General features: G+C 44.3%; 2 protein-coding genes across 2 annotated transcripts in view; both read right to left on the reverse strand.

The window, feature by feature from the left end:
* Nucleotides 1–117: 117 nt before the first annotated feature.
* LOC136449136 (macrophage scavenger receptor types I and II-like) lies at nt 118–6,814 on the reverse strand. The gene is made up of 4 exons (XM_066448989.1): nt 6,721–6,814; nt 5,984–6,539; nt 5,574–5,894; nt 118–4,177 (listed from the first exon to the last, which is right to left on the reverse strand). The coding sequence occupies exons 1-3, from the start codon at nt 6,799–6,801 to the stop codon at nt 5,578–5,580; spliced, it is 954 nt and encodes a 317-aa protein (XP_066305086.1). The 5' UTR covers nt 6,802–6,814; the 3' UTR covers nt 118–4,177; nt 5,574–5,577.
* Nucleotides 6,815–7,937: 1,123 nt separating this feature from the next.
* Nucleotides 7,938–25,724, reverse strand: part of LOC136448643 (uncharacterized) — a 38,353-nt gene continuing 20,566 nt past the window's right edge. Inside the window, exons 8-19 of the mRNA XM_066448281.1 lie at nt 24,277–24,389; nt 23,833–24,124; nt 22,354–22,593; nt 21,887–22,064; nt 21,426–21,731; nt 21,129–21,307; nt 20,731–20,926; nt 20,238–20,384; nt 19,846–20,047; nt 8,623–8,781; nt 8,299–8,394; nt 7,938–8,101 (exon numbers count right to left, since the gene is read on the reverse strand). Of these exons, the coding sequence (XP_066304378.1) occupies nt 7,938–8,101; nt 8,299–8,394; nt 8,623–8,781; nt 19,846–20,047; nt 20,238–20,384; nt 20,731–20,926; nt 21,129–21,307; nt 21,426–21,731; nt 21,887–22,064; nt 22,354–22,593; nt 23,833–24,124; nt 24,277–24,389 (2,272 nt within the window). The remainder of the gene's footprint in view (nt 8,102–8,298; nt 8,395–8,622; nt 8,782–19,845; nt 20,048–20,237; nt 20,385–20,730; nt 20,927–21,128; nt 21,308–21,425; nt 21,732–21,886; nt 22,065–22,353; nt 22,594–23,832; nt 24,125–24,276; nt 24,390–25,724) is intronic.

Consider the following 25,724-nt stretch of genomic DNA (forward strand, 5'->3'; position numbering starts at 1 on the left):
TAATAGTTTGACTGTTGTTACCTTACTGGCTTACACTAATATTTGAGCTTACCTTAGCTTGAATGTCGAGCTTTCTACCGAGCAAGTTTGTTCCAATAAGAAAGAAACTGACACACGATTTGGAGTGGCAACTGCAAGTTTATTCAGCTATGAGAGGAATAAATGTGAGACATTCTATGATGTACTAGAGAAAGCCAACACGCAATGAATCTTGGAAATTTGATAAAACGAAATAAAATATGAACATCGGTAGTCCAGTAGTCATCAAAATGTGCGTACGACACTAGATCCACATATGTTAAGGTTTGCTAGTATTGCTCCACACTTGTTAGATGATTGCTTTTTAGTTACATATTGTAAGCATGGTGTATGTCTACGGTGTATGATTAGATTACTGTTTTATCAACCAATCGACTGATAAATCCTAACAAACTGGTAACTGCTATTGGCTGACAATGTTTCTGTGGACCATCGGAGGTCTGCTACGGCAAGTTATCATGTATTGATGGTGTACATGAACTTCGACCAAAATAAACTTAATCTTAAATTTTACTTAAACCTGAAAACCATTAAAAGTAAACATCTTAGATATTCCGTAATCCTTATCAGGTGTAAACTACGAGCTTCTCAACCATTAGACAAGAGTTCAGACACCTCAAATCTCCATGAAATTTATATCATGTAAATTAGGCCCACATTTGCATGGTTTATATTCAACTATGTTCACTGTCACATAACTTCCAAATGCCACAATTATGACATTCCAGTTATCTACCAATATGGAATTACAGTATTCCCTCTTTGATTATGCAAATTAGATCTTTATTTGCATAACTTTTATCTATCACTGTCCCTTTATTGTTCAGTTACAACATGTGTTGCAATTTTAACTACGTACTATTGAACGGAGTGGGTTTATAAAAAGCCCCCTTAATTATGCAAATTAGATTCTGATATACATTATCAACATTTCAAGTAACACTTAAGAAGATATACACATAATAGAAACAAGTATACAGGTTTGGTAGTGTACCCCTTTGTGGTTTGACCACCAGCTGTTGGGACCTGGGGAAGTCTTGTTCCAGATTGTAAACTAACAGCTGTAAGCTATAACAACATGACTAGAATGGAAGTATAGATTTTCCTCATTACTTATGCAAATTCAGTCCCAATTTGCATGATTTACACTTCATTGTGTACATCTCTGTCCAAGCTACCTGCATATCAAATAACATGTCATACCTGCATATCAAATAACAAAATCTGTCGTTCCTTTCTTCAGTTATATCTGTAAAAGATTTTTACAGATACGACATTGCAGTTCCAGTTAAAAATACCAGGGGGCCCAAAATCAACCTTGGCCTTTCTCCTCCCATTATTTTTTTTCATGGAGATAACTACACATGGCTTCACTGTTTTTGATGTAACAAAGTGACTTTTACTGTTATTCCCTCCTTATATCTTGCCATTGGATTGTGGAACGCATTGTCTCGAACTCAATCGTCAACTTTAGCTATGACGTCATGATTGTTGTCATGGCCCTTGGTATCTATGACGTCACGGTGGTTGTGATGATGTCTTTTAACACCGTCATAATTATCTATTTCGTCAGAATGACTATGCTGATGACTGTGATTGGCTATGATGTCATGAAGGGTAGGGATGGTTGAAAAGCAGGTATGCCTGAGAGCTACGAATGGGCAACACGGTGACGTAGTATCGGACTATTGTCGTCATGGAGTAACCGTCCCACCGACTAGTTAAATAGTAATAAGATAAAGAAAATGATATCATATTATCGATATGTGTTGTGTAATTGCTTCATAAATCAGAAGAAGAAAACCATATTAAGTAAAGCCCCGGTTTATAAGAGGTCGAAACAGACAAGTTTCCATCAGAGCTTCTACAACATCTTATAATGAACATGGTACGCATAATGTTGGGCCTAGGCCTTGCAGGCCTTTTCTTTTCAGGGTTACCTTTGCCAATAACGTCATGATTTTGCAGCGTTTGTTTGTTCGTTTGTTAGTTTGTTCGTTTGTTTGTTTGTTTGTTTGTAAAGGGTTGCAACTCAAACAGCTTTAGATGAACAAGGTGTCATGGTTTTTGGTATGTTGCTAGGTCTTGACTAGTAAAAGAGATAATCAGATTATAGGTCCAATATCAGATTGTTGTGACGAAAAAATTCATATGATCAGTTTGTAACCTTTCCTGTATTTCTAGACCACCATTGCCAACGGTGCTTTTGTTATTTTTGTATGCTGTGCTGCTTGCTCACGCCCCCTTCCCCACTAAACATTTTAGGGCCCAACATTGTGTTGCGGTTGCCACAATGCCCACCAAAGTTGATGTCCTCTTTCTTCTGGCCATTTCTATGTCATTGAGAACATTTTAAGATCATTGAAAGACCTGGAAGCTCTCTGAACGATCATTGGAGTGCCATTGAGAGATGATAGAAAGACCCTGGAATGAGATCATTAAAATACCTTTTAGATTATGGAAGATCATGGAATGATAATCGAACACTTTCTAAAGATTGTATAGAGATGATTTAAAAACTTTGGCAATAATTGCAAGATTATTCAGAGATCATTGTTTAGAACTAGCTCGCTGTTCTCAAGTGTTGTAGAAACCGACTGGTGGGCAAAGCTCTGATCAAGAAAAGTTTGCATTTGGTCAATCAGTGCGAGTGTGTAATTATGTTCTTTTACCTTTGTTGGATAACGGGGGGTGCCCTAATATATGGCTTTTTTTAAGCGCTCGAAATGAATGATTTTTGAACACATTCATCTAAAGACTATACTTGGACAAGAATTGTATTCATACTGTTCATGGGCCCTTCACGCTCCGCGTTACATACGGAAGACGCTGTGAGACATTTTGACGAAGTCTTCTGATTTAGTGCTACGCCGGATAGTGTGCCTAACTTATTACGCTTTGGTAACTTTGCTCTCTTCGGAAGTTGGTGATGAAGTTAGAGAAATGTAAATAAGGCTTGAAGTCTGCTATATTATAGCTTTCTTTTGACCGGACAATTTTGACTGGGTGCACTTCTAATGTCATATGAGAAGGGCTATATCCAGCGCATCACAGCTCATGTTTTCATGGGAAATAGGCTACTACGCACTTTGCGCGCGGCCCGACGTACGTCTTGCATGCGACCCGACTTACAAAATCATTACGAGAAAACGACACCGCTTACAACAACAATACTCCGTCTACTTATTGGGAAATATCTTCGCCATCTCTCTATTCAGTTTCCTTTTCATTGACGGTACCAATGACATGTTAGAGCGTTACAAAGCTGTGCGTTGAATCACCGTCCGCCACCATCGCGGCCAAAAAAAATGGCGGAAAACAACGTCGCCAGACGGCAGCGATGTTTACGTTGTTTTCTTTTGTCGTTTTCCTTCTCAACAAACACTTAAAGACCCAATTTTTTCTGTTTTATAAAGTTATATTTCTTATGTGTATGATAGTTGTACATCTGCTTGGCACAGGTCGTGTATTTAGGTGCCGGGCCGTCTAGCTACGCAGTGACCCTCTACTCGGCGTTGTCATCATTATTGTCAAAATACTATTCTCGATAAAACAGGAAATGAATATGTACACATATGTTTTGAATGCAAATAACAATTATGTGCATGAACTTGGTTTATTTACCTTCCTTATGAGTATAGTCAGTGGACACAAACACGGCGTACTTATGCATAATAAGATCAGTAAAAATTCCGTAACATGTTAGGGCGCGTCATAAGTTAGGGCAACCCCCGTTTTACCGTAAGAGAATGCAAGTTTCGTCAGTGTTCTTTTTCTGTCTGATGGTTATTCTATTGTGACGTATGTTGTTTCATAAAGTGGGGACGACGACAGAAGATGCATTACATTCGATGAGCTTCCTGTTTTATCATCGATGTTCTATTGATATGTCATATTCTATGTTCGCTCCATTTGTAAGAACGACTGTTTTGATTAGTTTTTGGTAGGATTGTGGGTGAAAGTTGCATACTTTCTTTCAGTTTCTGTTCTTTAGTGGCAAGGTTTAACATGTTTTGCATGTACAGCACCAGGGCAAGTACCATGGACATGGAATAAATTAAGAAATATGATTAAAGTAGGTACGGCTCGTGTGCGGGGTCCAGGCGGTTTCAGTGAACACCAACGAGCAATCGTCCAGCTGGGGAGAGAAACAGACAAACGAACATGTTACAATGGCAACTAGAACTGGAAAAGGAAAAGCGTCCATGCAAATAATTTGAGGACATACAATCAGAAAGATTCAAAGGAATCAATGAACAGAATCATGACGTCTTTTCTCACCATAGCTCCTTTGATTTTGGCGACGCCTTAGGGGCGAGCCAAATTGATATATACATTGTGTGCAGTTTGAAAGAATTCTAGGAATTGCACAGGAATGTGAAAGTCCACGGGAACACAAGAATGACTCGATGTCTTCATATTTTGAAAGTGGGTAGGTCTGTGTGAGACCTTGAAACGATTGGATTTTGGCCCCCCAAGCGACTTTCTATGGTACTGCAGGGAAACTTTCGCTTTTCAATCTCGTATTCTGAACATGCTATGGTCATGATTTTTTAGTGGTGGATAGCTCTTTGTTGGGAAAATATGTCCAATTCAATTGGACCCCCTAGCGACTTGTTTTGAACTAATTTTGTCTCAAACTTTGAAAGAGAATGACGCAAGAAGGGACTGACGGATCGTCATAATTTTTGGTATGTAGCCTCAGTGATGATTTACATATTCATATTCAAATACATATCTGATGTGCATAATAAATGAGAAAAGTTTATAATTTAGCTGCATTCCATTATAGGACTCTGTAAAACATGACATATGTAACTGAGAAATAGATGAATATCGATAGATATCAATTATGAAAATCAGTACTTAATTTGCATAATCAATGATAAGATACTATAAATCCATGGTGGTAAATGATGGGGATTTTATTCTTGCAACATTTAGAAGTTTAGTAAATGTGGCCACTATTCAACACAAATCTTGCATATGAGGGCCTCATCTACATACTTTTTGAGGAAATGGTACGATATCCTTTTTTGTGAAAACAAGACTTTCATTTATTAGATAACTTGTGTTATTTGGGTAGAGAAGGTGATCAACTGATATGATTTATGCAAGGTCCTTACTTGCATGTGGGCTAAAAAATGAAAACATTAACAGAGGATACCGTCGCCATGGCAACATCTTTCTATGTTGCCAATCTTGTTTTATTAATTTTTTCTGACAAAAATATTGAATAACTTGTCTTCACTAGCATTTTTTCTATGCAACACGGCAGCTGTGTTCATATCTACCTGTACTTTACAATCATTTAATCTCTTGAAAAATACCTGTAACTTCTAAATGTAGTTCAGAATCTGTAACTGTCCAAATGGCACAAACCTGCACATAAACAAGATGTCGAAATCATACAGACACTGTTCTTCATTAGACAACGGCAGTATTGACAACATAACACACTTCTCTTTGTGAAGGAGGAAACTATATTGACCGACGCACATCCTAGTGTATAAATGTCCAATATTTGTACTGACCACCTCAACTGCAGACCACGCCGACGTCCTCATGGTGCGAACAGTTGTGTTCGCCCCATGCAAGGTGGTTGCAATTAACGATGGTTGTCTCGGAGCCCGAGCAAATCACATCGTCCAGCCAGATCGGGTCGGACCCCTCCCCGAAGACTGCAGTGAGTTTGACCTCTGTAGCTCTTGCGAACCCCAGCTGACGGCACACCACGTTGGCGCCGTCCAGGTTCTGGTCAAAGTGATCGTTACAGACGGTCCCCCACTGTCCGTTATGAAAAACTTCGACCCTGCCTTCGGAGGCTGAACTGCCACCTACAAGTCGAATCGTTGCTGGAGACGAGAAAAAACTAAGTTACTAGAGACCTAGTTGTAGCTAAATGTGAGTTCTGATACCGTTCATTTTTAACTGCTATACTTACCGTAACAGCTCGCTGAGCCCGCACTACTAAGATGTCCTGCCGGGCACACCTGACAGTCGGAGGAGCCACTGGGGCTGTATGTTCCAGCCGCGCAGACTTGGCAGCTGGTGGACCCATCGGAGGGGCTGTGCTGTCCTGCCGGGCAGGGATCGCAGCTGCCTGATCCACTATGAGTGCTGTGCTGTCCTGCCGGGCACAGCTGACAGCCGGAGGAACCGCTAGGGCTGAACTGTCCTGCTGGGCATATTTGGCAGCTGGTGGACCCATCGGAGGGGCTGTGCTGTCCTGCCGGGCAGGGATCGCAGCTGGCTGATCCACTCTGAGTGTTGAACCTTCCTGCCGGGCACGGCTGACAGGCAGAGGACCCACTGGAACTGTACTGTCCTGCTGGGCAAGGATCGCAGCTGGATAATCCACTCTCTGTGTTGAACTGTCCTGCCGGGCACGGCTGACAGGTTGAGGAGCCGTCCGCGGGGCTGAACTCCCCAACAGCACATGGGTCACACGCCGTCCCGTCCACCCTGCTCTGGGTCCCCGCGGGGCAGATCTCCTCCACCTAAAACGTTTGAAAATTGGGTAGGTTACAGATACTGCAGATAACTTGGAACGTGTTAGAACATCCGTATAAATGATGAATATTAATAAATACGTTTAGCCTGCGTTATGCCCTTGAAATTTACCTATGACCTGCATCTCCGGAATAATATTGTCCAGCCACAACCCGCTCTACTACTCACCTCGTCTCCGTTCACACACTTGTAGCCCGGCTGGCACGGCTCGCAGGTCAGCGTGTCGCCTGAAAACAACGGAAACGCCATGAAAAAGTCAGTGAGTGAGTAAATGCCACAGAGAGAGAGAGAGAGAGAGAGAGAGAGAGACAGAGAGACACAGAGAGAGAGAGAGAGAGAGAGAGACAGAGAGAGAGAAAGAGAGAGAGAGAGACAGAGACACAGAGAGACAGAGAGAGAGAGAGAGGGGGGTGTACCTGTTCGTATGTGAATGAGTAAGCGAGCTAGTCAGTGAGTTAGTGAGTTAGTGATTGTGCGTCTCTGTGTTTGTATACATACATAGTGCAAATGCTCAAGTCCGTCCACCATCTCATGTGTCTGTGCATGGTGGTTAGTAAGTTAAAATAGTGAATAAGTGAGTTAGTGAGTGAGTAAGTTAGTGAGTGAGCGAGGTAGTAAATTAGTAAGACTGAGTGAGTGAGTGAGTGAGTGATTGAGTAAGACATTGAGTGAGTGAGCGAGTGTGTTACAGTGAGTGGGGTGAGTGAGAGTGCGTGTGGGAGTGAGTGAGTGACTGAGTGAGTGATAGAGATTTGGTGAGTGACTGACCAGTGAGTGTCAAGTAGTGTGTGCCACTTAGTAAGTGTGTACGGATATTTACATTCTTCCTCTATCACATGAATAGGGTTTGAATCTACTCGTGTCATCAAAAACTATTGTAGATACATTAAAAGTCATCGCAGTACAGAAGAACGACTATCAACACATCGAACGGTCTGCACGTCATCGCAACACATTTGAAATTATCTTTCATTCATAAACAAGGCCAGCCACCCCTCCACGACTGAATGATCCAATAATGGTTTTCAAATGAACGAAAATTTCCAAATTGCATTTTCGACGTGCTTGTGTACGCAAACCATGTCATGCCAAGGCATCGGCTTCAGGACAAAACCATATATTGCTACTTCGGTAGTGAGATCTATCTAAACATATCCCGGTATTCACTCACTAACCGCCCGATATCTAAGCTCTCGAGACATGAATGAAATATACAATGCAACACACACATATTGCTCCTCGCTTATGTCAAGAATGAATGTTTGATTTTACAGGATTACATCCTTTTAACTTCTGGTGATATGATGTAGCAAGACTAGTACCCGGCCTTCAAGACTTTATCCATCTAATATCAAAATAAGTCTGTCTGATAGCATGAGTAAGCTTCACTCGCCACTAGATTCGGCCACAGCTTTCTGTCCAGGGTTGCATCCTTCCAAACAGCTCCCGTCTGCTGCCGTGTAGACACACACCGTGCACTCCTCGGCGGCAGGTCCCGTACACACAGCTCTGCCGTCTGCACTGACGTCAGAACACAGGCTGCTGCACACTGAATAACAAAAGGAATTAACACACATTAGAGTTGCTATTTCCTATGATGAGGACGAAACGCAACTACTGCATTCAATACAGCTACAATTTCCTCACCAGTGCAAGTTAACAGCGTTAACCTGTTGTTAGTTTAGGATAATAATTCTGCGATTAGATTAATGTTGTCTGTAGAATGTGTGACTGAATAAAGCCTACTCTTGCACACGCCGTCTTCTTCAAAATGAGTGAGAGGACATTCAGTTACACACGTCACTGTGCCGTCAACAGGGGTTTCTTCCATCCTCTTTTTACCTAGATATGGGGTAAGAACAAAGGTGAATGTAAAGTGTAGGCTTAAACATTTGTATTAGTTGTAATCTCAAACTCAAACGTAGTAATAAAGCACAAATCAAAAGAAAACCGAAGTTGTTTCTTGATGATTAGTTGATGACAAAAGTAAACATCCAAGTTATAAGGGTTGGCGGTGTAAGGTTGTCCATTTTCTGTATTTAAGGCGGTATTTAAAAAATCCCAACTTACATTGGCAGTTGCTTGTTCCTGAGGCGATGGCCATGGTTACTGGACAGGCTGCCACACACTCGAAGTCACCAACGGAGCCAGCGATGAACGGGTAGGCTATTTTCACATTCTGGCACGAGATACAGTCACGTGGGTCGTCGGATCCTGTAGTCCTGCAGCCTAGAGAACAGGAAAAAAATCCAGAAAAACAGAATCGTTATCAAAGGTTAGACATTTGGATTCTCACCGTGACAAGTGTAAATGTGCTGTTTTATACAATTAGTTGAAGGTTAATTAATTATGCAAATCAGGTCTTCATTTGCATAAGTTTCATCTTGCAATGTCTCTTTACATGTATATCTAAGTTACATATGTTGCATTTTTTAACTGTCTTACCATTGAATAGGCTGGGTTTATAAATTAGATTCTGATTTGTATGTGTACCATTACATTACATCAAGTAACACTTAAGGTATCTACATAATAACAAGGTTGGGGTATGGGACCCTCACACTGCCGAACAGGTGAGTAGGGTGGAGGCTGTGCAACGTAGAGCTGCCAGGTATGTGTACAACAACTACAAACGCACGGCCTCTGTAACAGCTATGCTTACTGATCTGGGATGGCAGCCACTTTCCCATCGCCGCAAAACAGCCAGGCTGACCACCATGTTTAAAATCCTTCACAACACCATCTCTGTCCCCCACACCTCTAGTCTCGTCCCAGCAGCCCGATGCTCCCGCCGCACGAACCATGCTCTCAAGCTGCAGACCATCGCGTGTAAGACCAACTACTGAGGCTCTCGTTCTTCCCTCGTACCATCCAAGAGTGGAATGAACTTGAGCCTAGTGTGGCGGAGGCGGAGTCCCTCTCCCAGTTCAAAACTGCGCTGGGACGGGCTTCGCTGCATTGAGCTGCCCCCCGTCCTTGTATATATGTAAATATATAATTACTAACAACACTAAAAGTTCACTTGAATGTCCAGTTCTTGCACATGTCCTTGTCTACCCCCTTTTCTACCCTCTGTTTGCACTTGTTACTAACGCGCAGCTGCTAATAATCCGCCGAAAGGCGGGCTCAGCAGTATCGTAGAAGAAGAAGAACAACATTTATACAGGTTTGGTTGTACAACGTAGATTCCAGCTATTTGCATTACGGTAAAAAGCATGTTTCGGGGATATGCATTAGCCTATCTAGCCATTTTCGCATATTCCCGTTCTTTGTATACAATAATGGCAACTGGAAAAAACTGGTAGAACATGTCAATGTTAAACTTGTATGGATCGTATGCAAATGTCACTCAAATATGAATCGAGTATGCACAGTTTCTAAAGTCTGATAGGATACCGAAGAATAGATTTGCCCATTTTTTGCCATATTTTGCACTCAACATGTGTGAATAAACTGATGATATGCTTAAGAATTGAAAATGTTCTTCTCACTACTTAATATGTAAATCTCTGTCTAAGATACCAGCATATTAAGAATCATAGAAATCCGTCGTTCCTTTGTTCGGTTATTCTCCTTGGGAGATTTTGACATCTGTATCTGTATCTGTATCTATATAGCCGGTATAACCGCCATTCGGCGTAACACACCAGCTTCGCAGGCACGCGGCGCGGTAGCAGCTGGTTATATTACACCAAACGACCTGTCACGTCTAACCTTCGCATATCTAACTGCATGCATTGTTTAAAGCTATCTAATGAGGATGCTTCCACTGTACTTGGTTGTAACGAGTTCCACTCTACGATCGTTCTAGGAAAATACGAATTTTTAAACACATCAATCCTCGGTTGGAAAGTCTGATACTTATTAAGGCATGGCTATTTCTTGTCTTTTTCCGAGCTGGTATTAGATACTTATTAGTTGGTACGTCCACCAGTTTATTACTCATTTTGTACATCATGCATATATAGTCTGGACATTTTCCTTCTCTCCTCGAGTGACATCCACTGCAGATCTGTTTTCATTTTGGTGACACTAGCACCCCTGACGTAGTTGTTCGTGGAGAATCTGGCTCCTTGGTTCTGTACCCTCTCCAATTTATCTTTGTCTTTCTTAGTATATGGATCCCATACTGTTGCCTTTAACATTCCTACCCCTTACTGTCTAAAGACAAGTGATGGTACTGCCTTGGAGGAGGTAAAGGACTTTAAGTACCTGGGATCTAGGATGGAAAGTACAGAAAAGGACATAACAGCAAGAAAAGCAGCAGCCTGGCAGGCTTGTAACAAGCTGAAGAAGGTTTGGAGATCAAACCTCTCTCGCAAGCTGAAAGTGAGGCTTTTCCTCTCGACGGTTGAAGCAGTCCTCCTGTATGGATGTGAGGCGTGGACAATCACTTCCAAGCTAGAAAAGCAGCTGGATGGATGCTACACGAGACTCCTAAGATCAGCACTAAACATCCACTGGTCACAACACATTACCAACAAGGACCTGTATGCTGGACTACCAAAACTGTCTGACAAGATCAGGACAAGGAGGTTGAAGTTCGCTGGACACTGCCTCAGAAGCAAAGAAGAAGTGGCTGACCTGGTTCTCTGGACTCCCAGGCATGGGAAAAGGAGGCCTGGAAGACCCGCAGCAACATACATTGACACCCTGAAGAAAGACACTGGCCTTGAAGTTGACAGTTTGCTCCAAGCGATGAGGGATAGAGCCACATGGACTGCCATCACGACTCGAGACCGTCCAGTCTCGACATAAGCAAGTAAGCAACTGTTGCGGCGTATTCTAGGTTTGGTCTTACTAGTGATGTGTACGCAAGTGCTTTTACCTTCAATGGGCATGTCCACAAATTACGTAAATTAGTTAAGCCTTGTTTGTTATGTTGTTGACATGGGCACCCCACTTTAGGTCGGTTGTTAATGTAACACCCAGGTATGGGTGTTTTTTTTTTTGTTCTTGCTAAAGTCTTACCACAAAACTGGCAGCTAGTTACATGTGGGGTCCTTTTGCTTGTTATGTGCATAATGTAGCATTTTTCGGGATTAAACTGCATGAGCCATCTGCTTTGCCATTCCTCGAGTGCGTTCAGATCTTTTTGCAGAAGTTGTGAATCATTATGTGTGGACAGCTCTACATATAACAGTCATCGGCGAATAATCTCACATTTGAATCAAGCTGGTCTGGCAAATCGTTTATGTACAAAAGGAAGAGCAATGGTCCCAGGACGGTTCCTTGTGGAACTCCCGATGCTACTCTTACCGGGGCTGAGGCCTTCCCTTCTACTACTGCCGTCTGCTCCCTGTTAGTCAGGAAAGCCTTCCGCCAATTCAGTGTAGTGCCTTCAATTCCATAGTACTCCAGTTTTGAAATAAGTCTGTAATGGGGGACATTTTTCAAAGGCTTTGGTGAAGAAGAGTATTGCTAAATCTACCTGTCGGTTATTGTTCAGTGCACCAGCTATGTCGTGAGCTGTTAGCATCAGCTGTGTTTCTGTGTCTGAGTTTGAGTTTAAATTAGATCCACAATTAGCCTCATAAGAGGCTATATATTTCCCGTGGTCTACACAATCATTCATATTAACACGTTACAATCGGGATATACAAAGACATACAACATGACAGTAGAGGACAAAAATAACATAATTCCTTAAAGGCAATGATTACAGTCCAATTATTTGCTAATTGCCGCCGGTCTTGTTCCACAACTGAGATATTCTGTACATAAAGCGCCTTTTCCGAGAGTTGGATTTCGGTTTTGGAAGTCTGATTGTGTTTGTTCTGGTTGAGCGTGTTTGGTAGCTGTGGATCTCTAACTGGAATGTGAGTTTGTCGTACAGGACCTTAGGCTGTTTGGTGAACTTTATTCGTCTAAATGTGGCAAGGCTTTTCTGTTGAATTCTGTCCCTAACAGTCAGCCAGCCCAAGGTCTTCAGCATGGTGTCCACATGTGTGTCACGATCACAGCCAAGAGCGAGCCTTGCGGCCCTGTTCTAAACCACCTGTAGTCATCTTATGTTGTTCTGTGTTGTGTTTCTCCATACTGAGCAACAGTAGTCTATATGTGGGATTATCAAGGTATTGACTACGACTATTCTCTGTCGAAGTGGTAATGCATCCTAACTCTTCCCACCTGTGCTAAGCTACTGTTGCACTTCTTCACTATGTGAGTTATGTGGTTATCCCATGTGAGGTTTTGGTCAAGGTGCAGTCCAAGTAACTTTACTGTGGGACACTGTTCCAGACGCTGTCCCCTAAGTTCCAGCTCCAAAGGTGGCGCTTCTCTGGTTTTCTTTGATGTTCCCACAAGCATCGTCTTCGTTTTTCCACGATCTGTGGATTGCTTGGCTCTGAATCCATGCTGATAATCCGTCAATATATTGTGACACTCAAGGTGCTTCAGGACATGGCTGTGAATAATGTGTTCGAGCAATTTGCTGCATATACCGGTCAGTGAAACAGGTCTGTAGCTACTTGGGACCGCTTTATCTAACTTTATAAAACTTTTATAAAAATGGCGCATATTTTTTCATCTCTCCAGTCTTTGGGGATTTCTCCTGTGTCTAAGGAATGTTGGAAAATATTGGTCAACACGGGTGCAATTTCACTAGCCGTCATTTTGAGGAACCAAGGTGGTATTTGGTCTGGTCCGGATGCTTTAGAGGGATTGGGAACATGAAGCATTTTTTCGACACCATCAGTGGAAATCTTAATATGCTCCATGGGATGGGTACATGGCTGTCCAAGTGAAGGTATATCTGAGGTGTCTTCTTCTGTGAATACACTTTTAAACTGTGAGCTGAGTGCTTCTGCTTTTTTCTCGCTGTCACTGATAATGGTATTTCCCACCTTTAGAGGGGCTACTCCGACAAGGTCTCCCCTTAATCCTTTAATGTACGACCAGAATGTTTTGGGTTTGTCAGTTAAAGCTTCCCCCAGTATGTCTGCCACATATTTTGAGTGTGCTACTTTTATGCTCTTTTGGACCCCCTTTTTAACTCTCTTGTATTTGTTCCAGTCTTCTTCCTGTCCTGTTCTCTTAGCTTTGTTGTAAAGGCGTTGCTTCTTGTGACAATGCCTTCTTAAGTTTCTATTGAACCAGGGCAGGTTATATCTGCTTGATGTTATTTTACTAGGTACATGCTTATTCATTGTGTGCTTCCTTTTGTCTTTGAAGTCTGTCCACTTCTGTGTCACAGACATGTCCTTGCATTTTTTTGTCAAAGTTCTCTGCATAGTCTGTAAGATCTTCCTTGATAGCCGGTTCATCAGCTTTTGCACGAATGTACACTTTTCTCTTGGGTGCCCTGTTCTGTTTTGGTGCCAGGTTTACCTCCACCAGGACCATGTCGTGGTCACTTATTCCTGGGACTACCGTGGTTTTGTCAATAATGTTGGGGTTATTAACTTAGACGAGGTCCAAGAGATTACCATTTCTAGTTGGTTCTTGAACTGTTTGGAATAGCCCATGGTTATCCACTAAATGCAGTAGCTTCTCTGCCTGCCCAGTGTGGTTCTTAGTGTTATCTGTTACGCTGGTATCCCAATTTATACCAGGAGTGTTGAAATCTCCGAGGATGATCATATTGCCAGAGTTAATCTTGGCTCCCATTTCATTTATAGACCTGTCAAGTTCATCTAGACTATTGCCCTGGTCAGATGGAGGTCTGTAGTATGTACCAATCATTAGCGGTTTCCTTCCTGCAAGTTGAGTTTGTGTCCAAAGAATTTCACAATCTGTGTCTAGATCAGGTCTGCGAGTGACAATCAAATCATCTCTGTTGGTCTGGAATACACCACCTCCAGGGCCGGTTTGCCTGTCTTTGCGGTGTGCTATGTAGTTGTCAGGGAATATTTCACTGCTTGCTATGTCTCGATTGAGCCAGACTCTGTGCCTGCTACTACGTCTGATTTGTAAGTGTCAATGACAGTCGCCAGTTCAGCTGTTTTGTTTCGAACACTCTGGCAGTTTACCAGCAGAAGTTTACATTTGTTCCTTGTCCTTTTTTCTTTGTAACCATGATCTCTCATACGAGTGTTGCCCTGGTTTGATCTAAGTGGAGTGGATGTGGCCATTGGGGTGTCTTCTGACAAACTTGAGTTAGAGCTCAGTGTATGAAATAAAGTTACGGAATGGAAACTGTCATCGGTGATGTCGAACATGGCTGATGCGAAGTTGGGTACATCGCAGTCACAGCATATCCATGAGTATGATCTATGCGTTTCTAATACTGTATATACCTGAGAACATAGCCCAATGCAGTCTTTATGATACCATCTATTACATTCATCACAGCAAATAACAGCATGGGCATTCTGAACAGCCTTGTTGCAGTTCCCACAGGGAAATTTTGGCAGTCTGGGCCCTGGGTTCACCTCGACATCCCCACTTAGAAGCAGTATGATCATAATCTGTGACAATTTTGTACTATCATTGTGCATCAGTAACTTATTGCGGCTGAAATATGTCCCATTTATTCCAGTGTGCTTAATTATAAAAGCAAACGTGGCCAAGTCTGTGGTACAGTCAGTTCTGAAAGTACTTGTCACGTGTACTTCATTTATCTCTTGTTAAGTGTTTGGCTGAGATCCTGGTTTGGCTTTGCTAAACATTAGGCAAAGGGCAAGTAATATGAATGTGTAGTGGAGTTCCATTTTGTTACTACGCAGCGGTACCCGGTCGCCACTTTCCTGCTAGTTACCAGCGGGCTCCCAGTCACCGCTTGTGTTCTTAACCAGCGGGATCCAATCACCGCTCCTGTTAGTAACCAGCGGGACCCAGTCACCGCTCCTGTTAATAATATCCAGCGGGACCCATTCACCGCTTTCCTTTATCCAGCGGGACCCATTCACCGCTTTCCTTTATCCAGCGGGACCCATTCACCGCTTTCCTTTATCCAGCGGGACCCAGTCACCGCTTTCCTGTTAGTATCCAGCGGGACCCAATCACCACTTTCCTTTATCCAGCGGGACCCAATCACCACTTTCCTTTATCCAGCGGGACCCAGTCACCGCTTTCCTTTATCCAGCGGGATCCAATCACCACTTTCCTTTATCCACCAGGACCCAATCACCACTTTCCTTTATCCAGCGGGATCCAATCACCACTTTCCTTTATCCAGCGGGACCCAGTCACCGCTTTCCTGTTAGTATCCAGCGGGACCCAGTCACCGCTTTCCTTTATCCAGCGGGATCCAATCACCTCTTTCCTTTATCCAGCGGGACCCAGTCACCGCTTTCCTTTATCCAGCGGGATCCAATCACCTCTTTCCTTTATCCAGCGGGACACAATCACCACTTTCCTTTATCCAGCGGGATCCAATCACCACTTTCCTTTATCCAGCGGGACCCAGTCACCACTTTCCTGTTAGTATCCAGCGGGACCCAATCACCACTTTCCTTTATCCAGCGGGATCCAATCACCGCTTTCTTTATCCAGCGGGACCCAGTCACCTCTTTCCTTTATCCAGCAGGACCCAGTCACCGCTTTCCTTTATCCAGCGGGACCCAATCACCGCTTTTCTTTATCCAGCGGGACCCAATCACCACTTTCCTTTATCCAGCGGGATCCAATCACCACTTTCCTTTATCCAGCGGGACCCAGTCACCGCTTTCCTTTATCCAGCGGGACCCAGTCACCGCTTCCCTTTATCCACCAGGACCCAATCACCACTTTCCTTTATCCAGCGGGACCCAATCACCACTTTCCTTTATCCAGCGAGACCCAGTCACCGCTTTCCTTTATCCAGCGGGACCCAGTCACCGCTTTCCTGTTAGTATCCACCGGGACCCAATCACCACTTTCCTTTATCCAGCGGGACCCAGTCACCACTTTCCTTTATCCAGCGGGACCCAGTCACCTCTTTCTTTTATCCAGCGGGACCCAATCACCTCTTTCCTTTATCCAGCGGGACCCAGTCACCCCTTTCCTTTATCCAGCGGGACCCAATCACCACTTTCCTTTATCCAGCGGCGGGACCCAGTCACCCCTTTCCTTTATCCAGCGGGACCCAGTCACCTCTTTCGTTTATCCAGCGGGACCCAGTCACCGGTTTCCTTTATCCAGCGGGACCCAGTCACCGCTTCCCTTTATCCACCAGGACCCAATCACCACTTTCCTTTATACAGCGGGACCCAATCACCACTTTCCTTTATCCAGCGAGACCCAGTCACCGCTTTCCTTTATCCAGCGGGACCCAGTCACCGCTTTCCTGTTAGTATCCACCGGGACCCAATCACCACTTTCCTTTATTCAGCGGGATCCAATCACCACTTTCCTTTATCCAGCGGGATCCAATCACCACTTTCCTTTATCCAGCGGGACCCAGTCACCGCTTTCTTTATCCAGCGGGACCCAGTCACCTCTTTCCTTTATCCAGCGGGACCCAGTCACCCCTTTCCTTTATCCAGTGGGACCCAATCACCACTTTCCTTTATTCAGCGGGACCCAATCACCACTTTCCTTTATTCAGCGGGATCCAATCACCACTTTTCTTTATCCACCAGGACCCAATCACCACTTTCCTTTATGCAGCGGGACCCAGTCACCGCTTTCCTTTATCCACCAGGACCCAATCACCACATTCCTTTATCCAGCGGCACCCAGTCACCACTTTCCTTTATCCAGCGGGACCCAGTCACCGCTTTCCTTTATCCACCAGGACCCAATCACCACTTTCCTTTATCCAGCGGGACCCAGTCACCGCTTTCCTTTATCCAGCGGGACCCAGTCACCGCTTTCCTTTATCCACTAGGACCCAATCACCGCTTTCCTTTATCCAGCGGGACCCAGTCACCACTTTCCTTAATCCAGCGGGACCCAGTCACCGCTTTCCTTTATCCAGCGGGACCCAGTCACCTCTTTCCTTTATCCAGCGGGACCCAGTCACCGCTTTCCTGTTAGTATCCAGCGGGACCCAGTCACCACTTTCCTTTATCCAGCGGGATCCAATCACCTCTTTCCTTTATCCAGCGGGACCCAGTCACCGCTTTCCTTTTAGTATCCAGCGGGACCCAATCACCACTTTCATTTATCCAGCGGGACCCAGTCACCGCTTTCCTTTATCCAGCGGGACCCAGTCACCGCTTTCCTTTATCCAGCGGGACCCAGTCACCGCTTTCCTTTATCCAGCGGGACCCAGTTACCCCTTTCCTTTATCCACCAGAACCCAATCACCACTTTCCTTTATCCAGCGGGACCCAATCACCACTTTCCTTTATCCAGCGGGACCCAGTCACCGCTTTCCTGTTAGTATCCACTATCCAGCGGGACCCAGTCACCGCTTTCCTTTATCCAGCGGGACCCAGTCACCACTTTCCTTTATCCAGCGGGATCCAATCACCTCTTTCCTTTATCCAGCGGGACCCAGTCACCACTTTCCTTTATCCAGCGGGACCCAATCACCACTTTCCTTTATCCACCAGGACCCAATCACCACTTTCCTTTATCCAGCGGGATCCAATCACCACTTTCCTTTATCCAGCGGGATCCAATCACCACTTTCCTTTATCCAGCGGGACCCAGTTACCCCTTTCCTTTATCCACCAGGACCCAATCACCACTTTCCTTTATCCAGCGGGACCCAATCACCACTTTCCTTTATCCAGCGGGACCCAGTCACCGCTTTCCTGTTAGTATCCACTAGGACCCAATCACCACTTTCCTTTATCCAGCGGGACCCAATCACCACTTTCCTTTATGCAGCGGGATCCAATCACCACTTTCCTTTATCCAGCGGGATCCAATCACCACTTTCCTTTATCCACCAGGACCCAGTCACCACTTTCCTTTATCCAGCGGGACCCAATCACCACTTTCCTTTATCCACCAGGACCCAATCACCACTTTCCTTTATTCAGCGGGACCCAATCACCACTTTCCTTTATCCAGCGGGATCCAATCACCACTTTCCTTTATCCAGCGGGACCCAGTTACCCCTTTCCTTTATCCAGCGGGACCCAATCACCACTTTCCTTTATCCAGCGGGACCCAATCACCACTTTCCTTTATCCAGCGGGACCCAATCACCGCTTTCCTTTATCCAGCGGGACCCAGTCACCGCTTTCCTGTTAGTATCTAGCGGGACCCAATCACCGCTTTACTTTATTCAGCGGGACCGAGTCACCGCTTTCCTGTTATTGACCAGCGGGGCCCAGTCACCGCTCTTTTTTGTTTGTTTCTTACACAGAATTACTACAAGTGTTATAATGTAAGGTGATCAGCCGTGGTAGTTAGTAAATTCAAACGGGTTTTGCAAACGCAAAACTGTAAATTATGCGGTTACACACCAGTAATTTGTCTATCTATAGCCGGTCGAGACCCGACGCTGTACAAACCGTACCAATTTCACAACTATAATACGTATTAAACAACAAGTATTTGCCATACTGCAGTTGCTGTATATTTGTTATTTAACTCCCCAAATAAAACTATTGAGGTAAGTTCGGATCAAAATCGGTTTGCACGCCCTCCCACTCTTTACGTATTCAAATGCAAATCAGTCGGAACACGATGTTCAAACTCGTGCAAGTTTCACAGAATTTAGCGTATTTCAAGGTGACAAAATAGATCAGAACAAATCATATACGTCTTCCAAATTACCAAATAAACTATGCAATCATAGGGCGTCCCAAATATTAACATACAATGGAATCGGTAAGGTTCTCTTCCCACTCTGTACTCACCGCCCTCCCACTCTGTACGCGTTAGTTTCAAACCAGTCCAAAATTTGATTTGAATACTGAAAATGTCACTATTCACAGGCTTTACAGGTTCATGATATGTTCAAATATGACCTATGCTTCAAACTGAAAGTAAAACTAAGGTGAATTAGTACAAAATACGTGAAAATTCGGGAGATTCTCGGAGCTCTCAAAATCCTCTGCTGCTCACCTTCGCGGCTGCGCACAGTTTGGACATAAACGCAAATGCAGTTTCAGAGCAACGTGCTAGGGGGCCCAAACCTACATGATTTCTTCTTTACATCACAAGCTATCTGCCATCCCCCCCCCCAAAAAAATAGCATGTTCAGGTCAAAAGGGACAATAAGCGAAATTTATGCTGCAGTACCAAGGTCATATACCAGCTCAAAATCTACTTTGACATTTGTTCTCCCAACACCTACCCACATACCAAATATCATTACAATCAATCCAGACGTTCCAATGCTACAAGCATCAGGGCACACACACAAACAGGCACGCACACACACGCACGCACGCACGCAAACACACACACGCTCAAAACAATATCTCCATATAAAAAAAAACCGTCAGTGTTGACTCGGGTCGTTCTAACCATTGCATTCAACATGGCAGACTTGGACACATCTGTTGGCTATCTGGACTGTTCCCTCGCGGCAGACGACGTTGATGTCCGCAGGTTTGAATCTCTGAGACACCCCCATCAGCTTGACGGGGTGCTCGCCGCTGCCGAACGCGTAGTAGTGCAGAGACAGGACCTCGGGGAACTGGTAGTCCAGCCAGACATGACCACGCTCCTGTTGGAAGTTTGGTAATCACATGTTTCAAACTGAAATGTCAAAATGTAAGAGCAACAAAGATAAACTGTATGAAGCATACGCTTGTGCATATTTTCTATGAAAAGCTTTTGACCTTCGATTGGATGATTTTTCCATATATGGTTTTATTTCCTGTTTTCTGAGAAATGTTCCGAGTTTAGCTCTTTACCTCGTTGTCCGGCGTCTTTCCAAATTGTACCGTTGTTAAGGATTCTGTGAGGTTCTCTGTGACGCAGACAAAGTAGGACTGGTACAGCGTGTCCAAACCCAGGCTTGCGGCTCCCTTGTCAAGTTGTGTAACTGCTAGCCGCAAAGCCTGCACATGGATCGATTTGAACACATTATACAAAAGCCTTGATCAGAACACGTCGTGACTCGTTTCTGTACCAATGAAGGCATGAAAAGCATGTACAGAAGTGTGACATGGTTTGTATTGCGCAATCCTACAACAATTTAGCCTGGAGTCCAAACCTATTATAGCTCCCGAGTCTCTCTCCGCGGAGAGAGACTCGGGAGCTATAATAGGTTTGGATTCCAGGCTAACAACAATTCTGGTAGTGAAGTGTCATAACCTGACACACAGCCGGTGAACCTGTTGAGGCCATTCATATGAAATTAGAATCTGCAGAATGAGATAAAAGAAACAAAAGTATGTTTAGAACCTTATACATAGCCACGCCGCTGGTTGAGATTTCCACAGTGACCCAGGTCTGATGGTCTTTGAGAACCCCGGCAAACACCAGGAAGATGTCGCCCTCGGACGCTGCCGTGAAGTGGATGCACTTTCCTCCGTCGGTTGGGTCGATGCGGTGGGAGTTGGACCACTGTAGATTACAGGGCATCTGTCCTGCTGTAGAACTGAAATAAACATTCAGTTGAGATGATCACTGAACTACAGTTTAGCAATGTAATTGTACGCAGGTTAATCATTTTGTATCGAATTGTTTGTTGTTTGCATGTATAATTGTTGAAGACCTTACGAAAGTCGCTGTACTTTTGTTGTGTCAATAAAGATTGTATATCGTATCACGTCACATGACGGCTATAATGACCTGCCTACCTCTGCTGGTGACTCAGATGTTCCAGTAGTGACTTGTACTCCGCCCTGCCCACATCCATGTCGATGATCCAGGGGGGCAGATCCAAAATGGCCGCTGCTGACGCGTCAAAGTCCTCCTGGGTCACCGTAAACATGCCCGTGTCCTCGTCGTACGTCATGACTAGACCCCCGACACTGACCTGGGTGTGGGAAACAGCGGTACATTATTGGAGAACGAGAAGCCATTGGGCCGATTTTACAGACATAAATGTTGCAGCTACATGCTTGGTGCACAGGCGTCCATAAAAACGATTCTACCTTATGTTGAGTGACGTCACCACTGTTGCCATTTCGGTGTCCGTCGAACTGTCTCGGGGCGCGGCCCTCCCTGATGGTCAGCCACTTGTTGGTCCTGGACATGAACCTCACGAGAAGAGTGGCACTGGCGGTGAGAAAGCGCGCAATATTGTACGGCATTTCGAAGACAACTTTGAACTCCTGTCCGCTGATCATCTCCTGCCAGCTGGGCGCTCCGTTGATAGAATCGTCGAGAAGGACCAACTCGGCAGTCTCACATCCGGGCTGTCCGGCCGGGATTTGGAAGTCGGAACTGAGTAGAGGACCCTTGGATAAGAAGACGTGACTTAGTAAACTGATAATCTTCATAAGAAAATTAACGCAAGTTATTATCTTTAATTTATCTCGGTTTCACATGCAAGATTTTATTCAGATTAATCAAGAGTGACATGAGCTACACTACATCGTATTTTTCGCCCTACCTCCTCTAGGTATACTGCAATAGCACGCTTGAGTGCCAGCCTTCTCTCGGTGATTGACTGTTCGATATCCAGTTTCTCTTCGAAGTCGCAGTACCGGATTTCTGATTTGGTGGTGTTGCCGTCAGCCACGTCTTCAACGTAATACCTGCGACCTTTTTCGTCTTGAGTCAGGGTTTTCCTGTGTGAATAAGCATCATATGCTTCGATATTCAGAATAAACCGTTTCGAAAAACAATATAATCTACTCTTAAGTTTAGTGGGCGACTAATAGCAAGTAAGAGTGGACGTTCTTTGGATCAAAGATTGGAAGTTGAAGGGTGACCATAGTGGTATGTACGATTCACACAAGTATCATCAAGAGTGTACCCATCGGACTTTCTTCATGTAGGGAATAGTTTTTAAACACAATGTTTTGACCATTCTGTCAAATTGATTTCTTTTAATCCGATGTCGGCAAAAGAGCACACCTTCCAAAGCAGCCGAAGTCCACGACTCCATGCGGGAAAAATGAGTCATAATTCATATCCAACAGGTCAGCGATAGAGAGCAGGCTGAACTCGAATGGTTTGGGATACTCGTCAATAGATTCCAGCCAGTCTTTCAGAGAACTGCCGAATGATACTGTGTAGAACTCCGTAATGGCAGCGGCGATCTGCTGGTCTCCCCCGTGCACCTCCAGGACTTCATTGCTGAATTGATATTCAGATCTGTGATAAAGATGTAAGGACCAATGATTAACAAAGCCACAATTTATTACTTATCAGTCATGTCATTTGTTTTAACTTGTTATTTTCATGTAGCTTATCAGTTAAATGGGTTTGTGGTTCTTTTCTTACCTGGTCGTAACGCGGTTTTTTACTTGTGCTGTGTCCTTTTGAAACAGTCAGACAGACGTTTCAGACAGTATCCGCTGTCTTTTATCAGTGACTAAGGATAGGACTGGGAAACCAGATTTTATACCAAAACGCTGAATGGCTATGTTAATGAGGTTAAGACAATTTAGGATGTCTTGACGTAGTCTTCACAAGAAGATTAATTCAAGACAAGGTTTATGCTAATAGTTCAATTAGCTGGGGGGTTTTTCAGTACAATAACTAAGTGTTGTTCGTCCGGGGGTGGGGGGTGGATGGTAGTACCAGGGACACTCATTCAATCTCGAATCCACGGACATCCTAGATCGTGAATCCCGCTGGTTCAAACGAGGAGTTAGAGAAGCAATATATGAGAGAATATACAATCCCGCCCTCAACAGGAAAGGGGGTCTACGCGTTGAACTTTTAGGCACTTGAGATAAGGTACTACCCACCACCTCCCACCCCCGGACGAACAACATTTAGTTACTGTACTAAAAAGACAGTAGCTAATTGAACTATTGGCATAAACCTTGTCTTGAATTAATCTTGTTGTAAAGACTACGTCAAGACATCCTATATTGTCTTAACCTCACCATCATAGCCATTCAGAGTTTTGGTATAAAATCTGGTTTCCCAGCCCTATCCTTAGTCACTGACGAAAGATTGCGGATACTGTCTGAAACGTCTGACCGTTTTTAAATGTTATCCAGTGGCTTGAGTAACTTTTTTTGTCTAACCTGGATGTCTAACCTCCAACAACCTAACTAAAGATCGCCTTACGTTTGTATGGCGATAGTTAAAGGTCTTCTCAACATGCTAAAAAGAAAGAAAAACTACTGTAACAGTACTTCGGTCACGCCACCAGAACATCTCAACCCTGCAAGGAAACTCTATTGCACCAGAGGCGGGGAAGGCCACGCAGCAGACGGGAACACGACTGGACAGGCGTAAACTATCAGACTGTACGAAGAGGGCTGTGGACAGGACAGGATGGAGGAAGCTTGGGCTGAAACCTAGCATGGTTCCCGACCCTCAATCTGCGAATAAGACAAGGTCTTGAACAGGCCCTCGAGCTCCAGATAGTAAACTCACCTAGCAGCTGCCTCACTTGAGCTTTGAGACGTCTCTGATCCGCTGGTAGCTTGGCCGGTTGAGCTTGATTGTTCCGACTTTGACTCTTGGTCATGCCACCAGCTGCTGGACTTGGTCTGGGTTTGCTGGGCGGAGTAGGTGCTGAAAAGTTGCTTGAGGTCGGCCTGCGCTGCGTTCACAAAGGTCTGCAGAGAGTCTTCGTAACTTGCCTCCTTGGTTTTGATGATCTTGAGTTGTCCTCCAAACTTCGCTGAAGTGATGTAATGAGTCCCCCATCGCAGAATGAATATTTCTGACAAAACACATTGCGTTAGACAGGTGTTGATGAAGGTATCAGTCTTGTGACTTGAAGCTCCATCAAAAATTAACAGGTAATATCCTTGAGCTAACCAAATTCAGTTTCTGTATAGTCATAAAAAAGAACGAGGCCAGTTAGTTACTTACGAAATTCCTTGTCTGCCCCTATGGCAAAATACGTGTCCGGTAGATGCAGGAAGTCACGCAGGAATGCCAGGTTCAAATTCTCAGGACCAACGAAGTCCAGGAAAATTTCGTACCTAGGTAGGATATAGGATTTAACTTTAATTTGGGGTAGATTCTGCTTTATATTGCAAAAAAAGTGTTAGGTTATTAAAGGAAATAATGATATTGACTCAATGGCTGCAAGGCGTTTCTGAGGTAAGAGTTAGAATCTAAGGTTGTGGTTCCACATCCCTAACCTGGCCCCGATGCTGCACTTTTCTTCACCCGACTTAGGTGAAAATGAATCCTTAGCTTCGGTAAGAAAGGTCTCTCGGATGAGGGAAAGGTTGAGGTTCCATGTTCTAGGAGAGCAAAACCTCGAGTGTTTTTTTTAACCAATCATCGAAAAGAGTAGAGGTAAATGCCGGTGTTGTGGTTCAAAGTTCTTCAAACCCTACAGTTTAGTCTCCAGGTGACATCTTGAAAAGGTAATACTCACTTGTTATATCATACCTTCCACAAAGGAGGTTAATTTCTAGTCTCTACCAGACTAACTACGGCGGCTATTAGGAGAACATTTGCCAGGGTTTCACTTGCAGGCTCACGGGTGAAATGTGATCTTCACCATGGGTTGACTTTACTGGCTAATTATTCATTTTTCTGACGGATAGACCTCTTTCCAGTTACGGCGGCCAGTTTTAATTTCCCGGGGTCAGCTGGAGGTCATGCACCAAAGTGAGGCTGGGTGTGTGTGGCCTGTGATATGCATACACTTTGGTGCATGACCCCCAGCTGACCCCGGGAAATTCAAAATGGCCGCCGTAACTGGAAAAAGGTTTATTTTTCGATTCATACCCCCGTAATATTTAAACTACCAAAAAAAGTTGAGTAGTCGCTCTTCTTTCTGTGCCAGGAAAAGTGTTGTAGTCACTGCTGCTGAACAGGATTAAAAGTGTTGTCGACGACATAATGCGGGAAGAACAAGCCGGTTTCAGGAGGGTCAGGTCATGTACCGACCAGATATTTGTCCTTAGACAGATCCTGGAAAAGTATGCAGCTAGGGACAAACCACTTACCATAACCTTCGTGGATTTCCAGAGGGCGTTTGACAGTGTGTATTGGCCGTCGTTATGGGCAATATTGAGGCACTATTGAATACCAGAGAAACTCACAGGTATGATTAAGGAGTTGTACAACGGGTGCGAATGTGCCGTAAGGTTAGACAGCGGAGACGTCTTGTCAAGGTTCAGTGTTCTCACCGGGGTGAGACAAGGGTGCGTCTTGTCTCCACTACTGTGTGGCCTTGTACATGTGATTGATTGGCTGATGAAAAATGTGACCAGAGACGAGCAGCGGGGAATACCATGGAATAGGCAGGGTCAGCTGGAAGACGTAGACTTTGCCGATGACCTTGCATTGCTTAGCGAGAA

Source organism: Branchiostoma lanceolatum, chromosome 14, assembly GCF_035083965.1.
Source record: "Branchiostoma lanceolatum isolate klBraLanc5 chromosome 14, klBraLanc5.hap2, whole genome shotgun sequence".
NCBI lineage: Eukaryota > Metazoa > Chordata > Leptocardii > Amphioxiformes > Branchiostomatidae > Branchiostoma > Branchiostoma lanceolatum.

Coding starts and splice junctions, on each gene's coding strand:
- LOC136449136 (XM_066448989.1), bottom strand. CDS start 6,801: ATGGCGTTTCCGTTGTTTTCAGGCGACACGCTGACCTGCGAGCCGTGC. Junction 6,540..6,720: donor AGTGTGTGAACGGAGACGAG/GTGAGTAGTAGA, acceptor CAAACGTTTTAG/GTGGAGGAGATCTGCCCCGC. Junction 5,895..5,983: donor GGGCTCAGCGAGCTGTTACG/GTAAGTATAGCA, acceptor TCTCGTCTCCAG/CAACGATTCGACTTGTAGGT.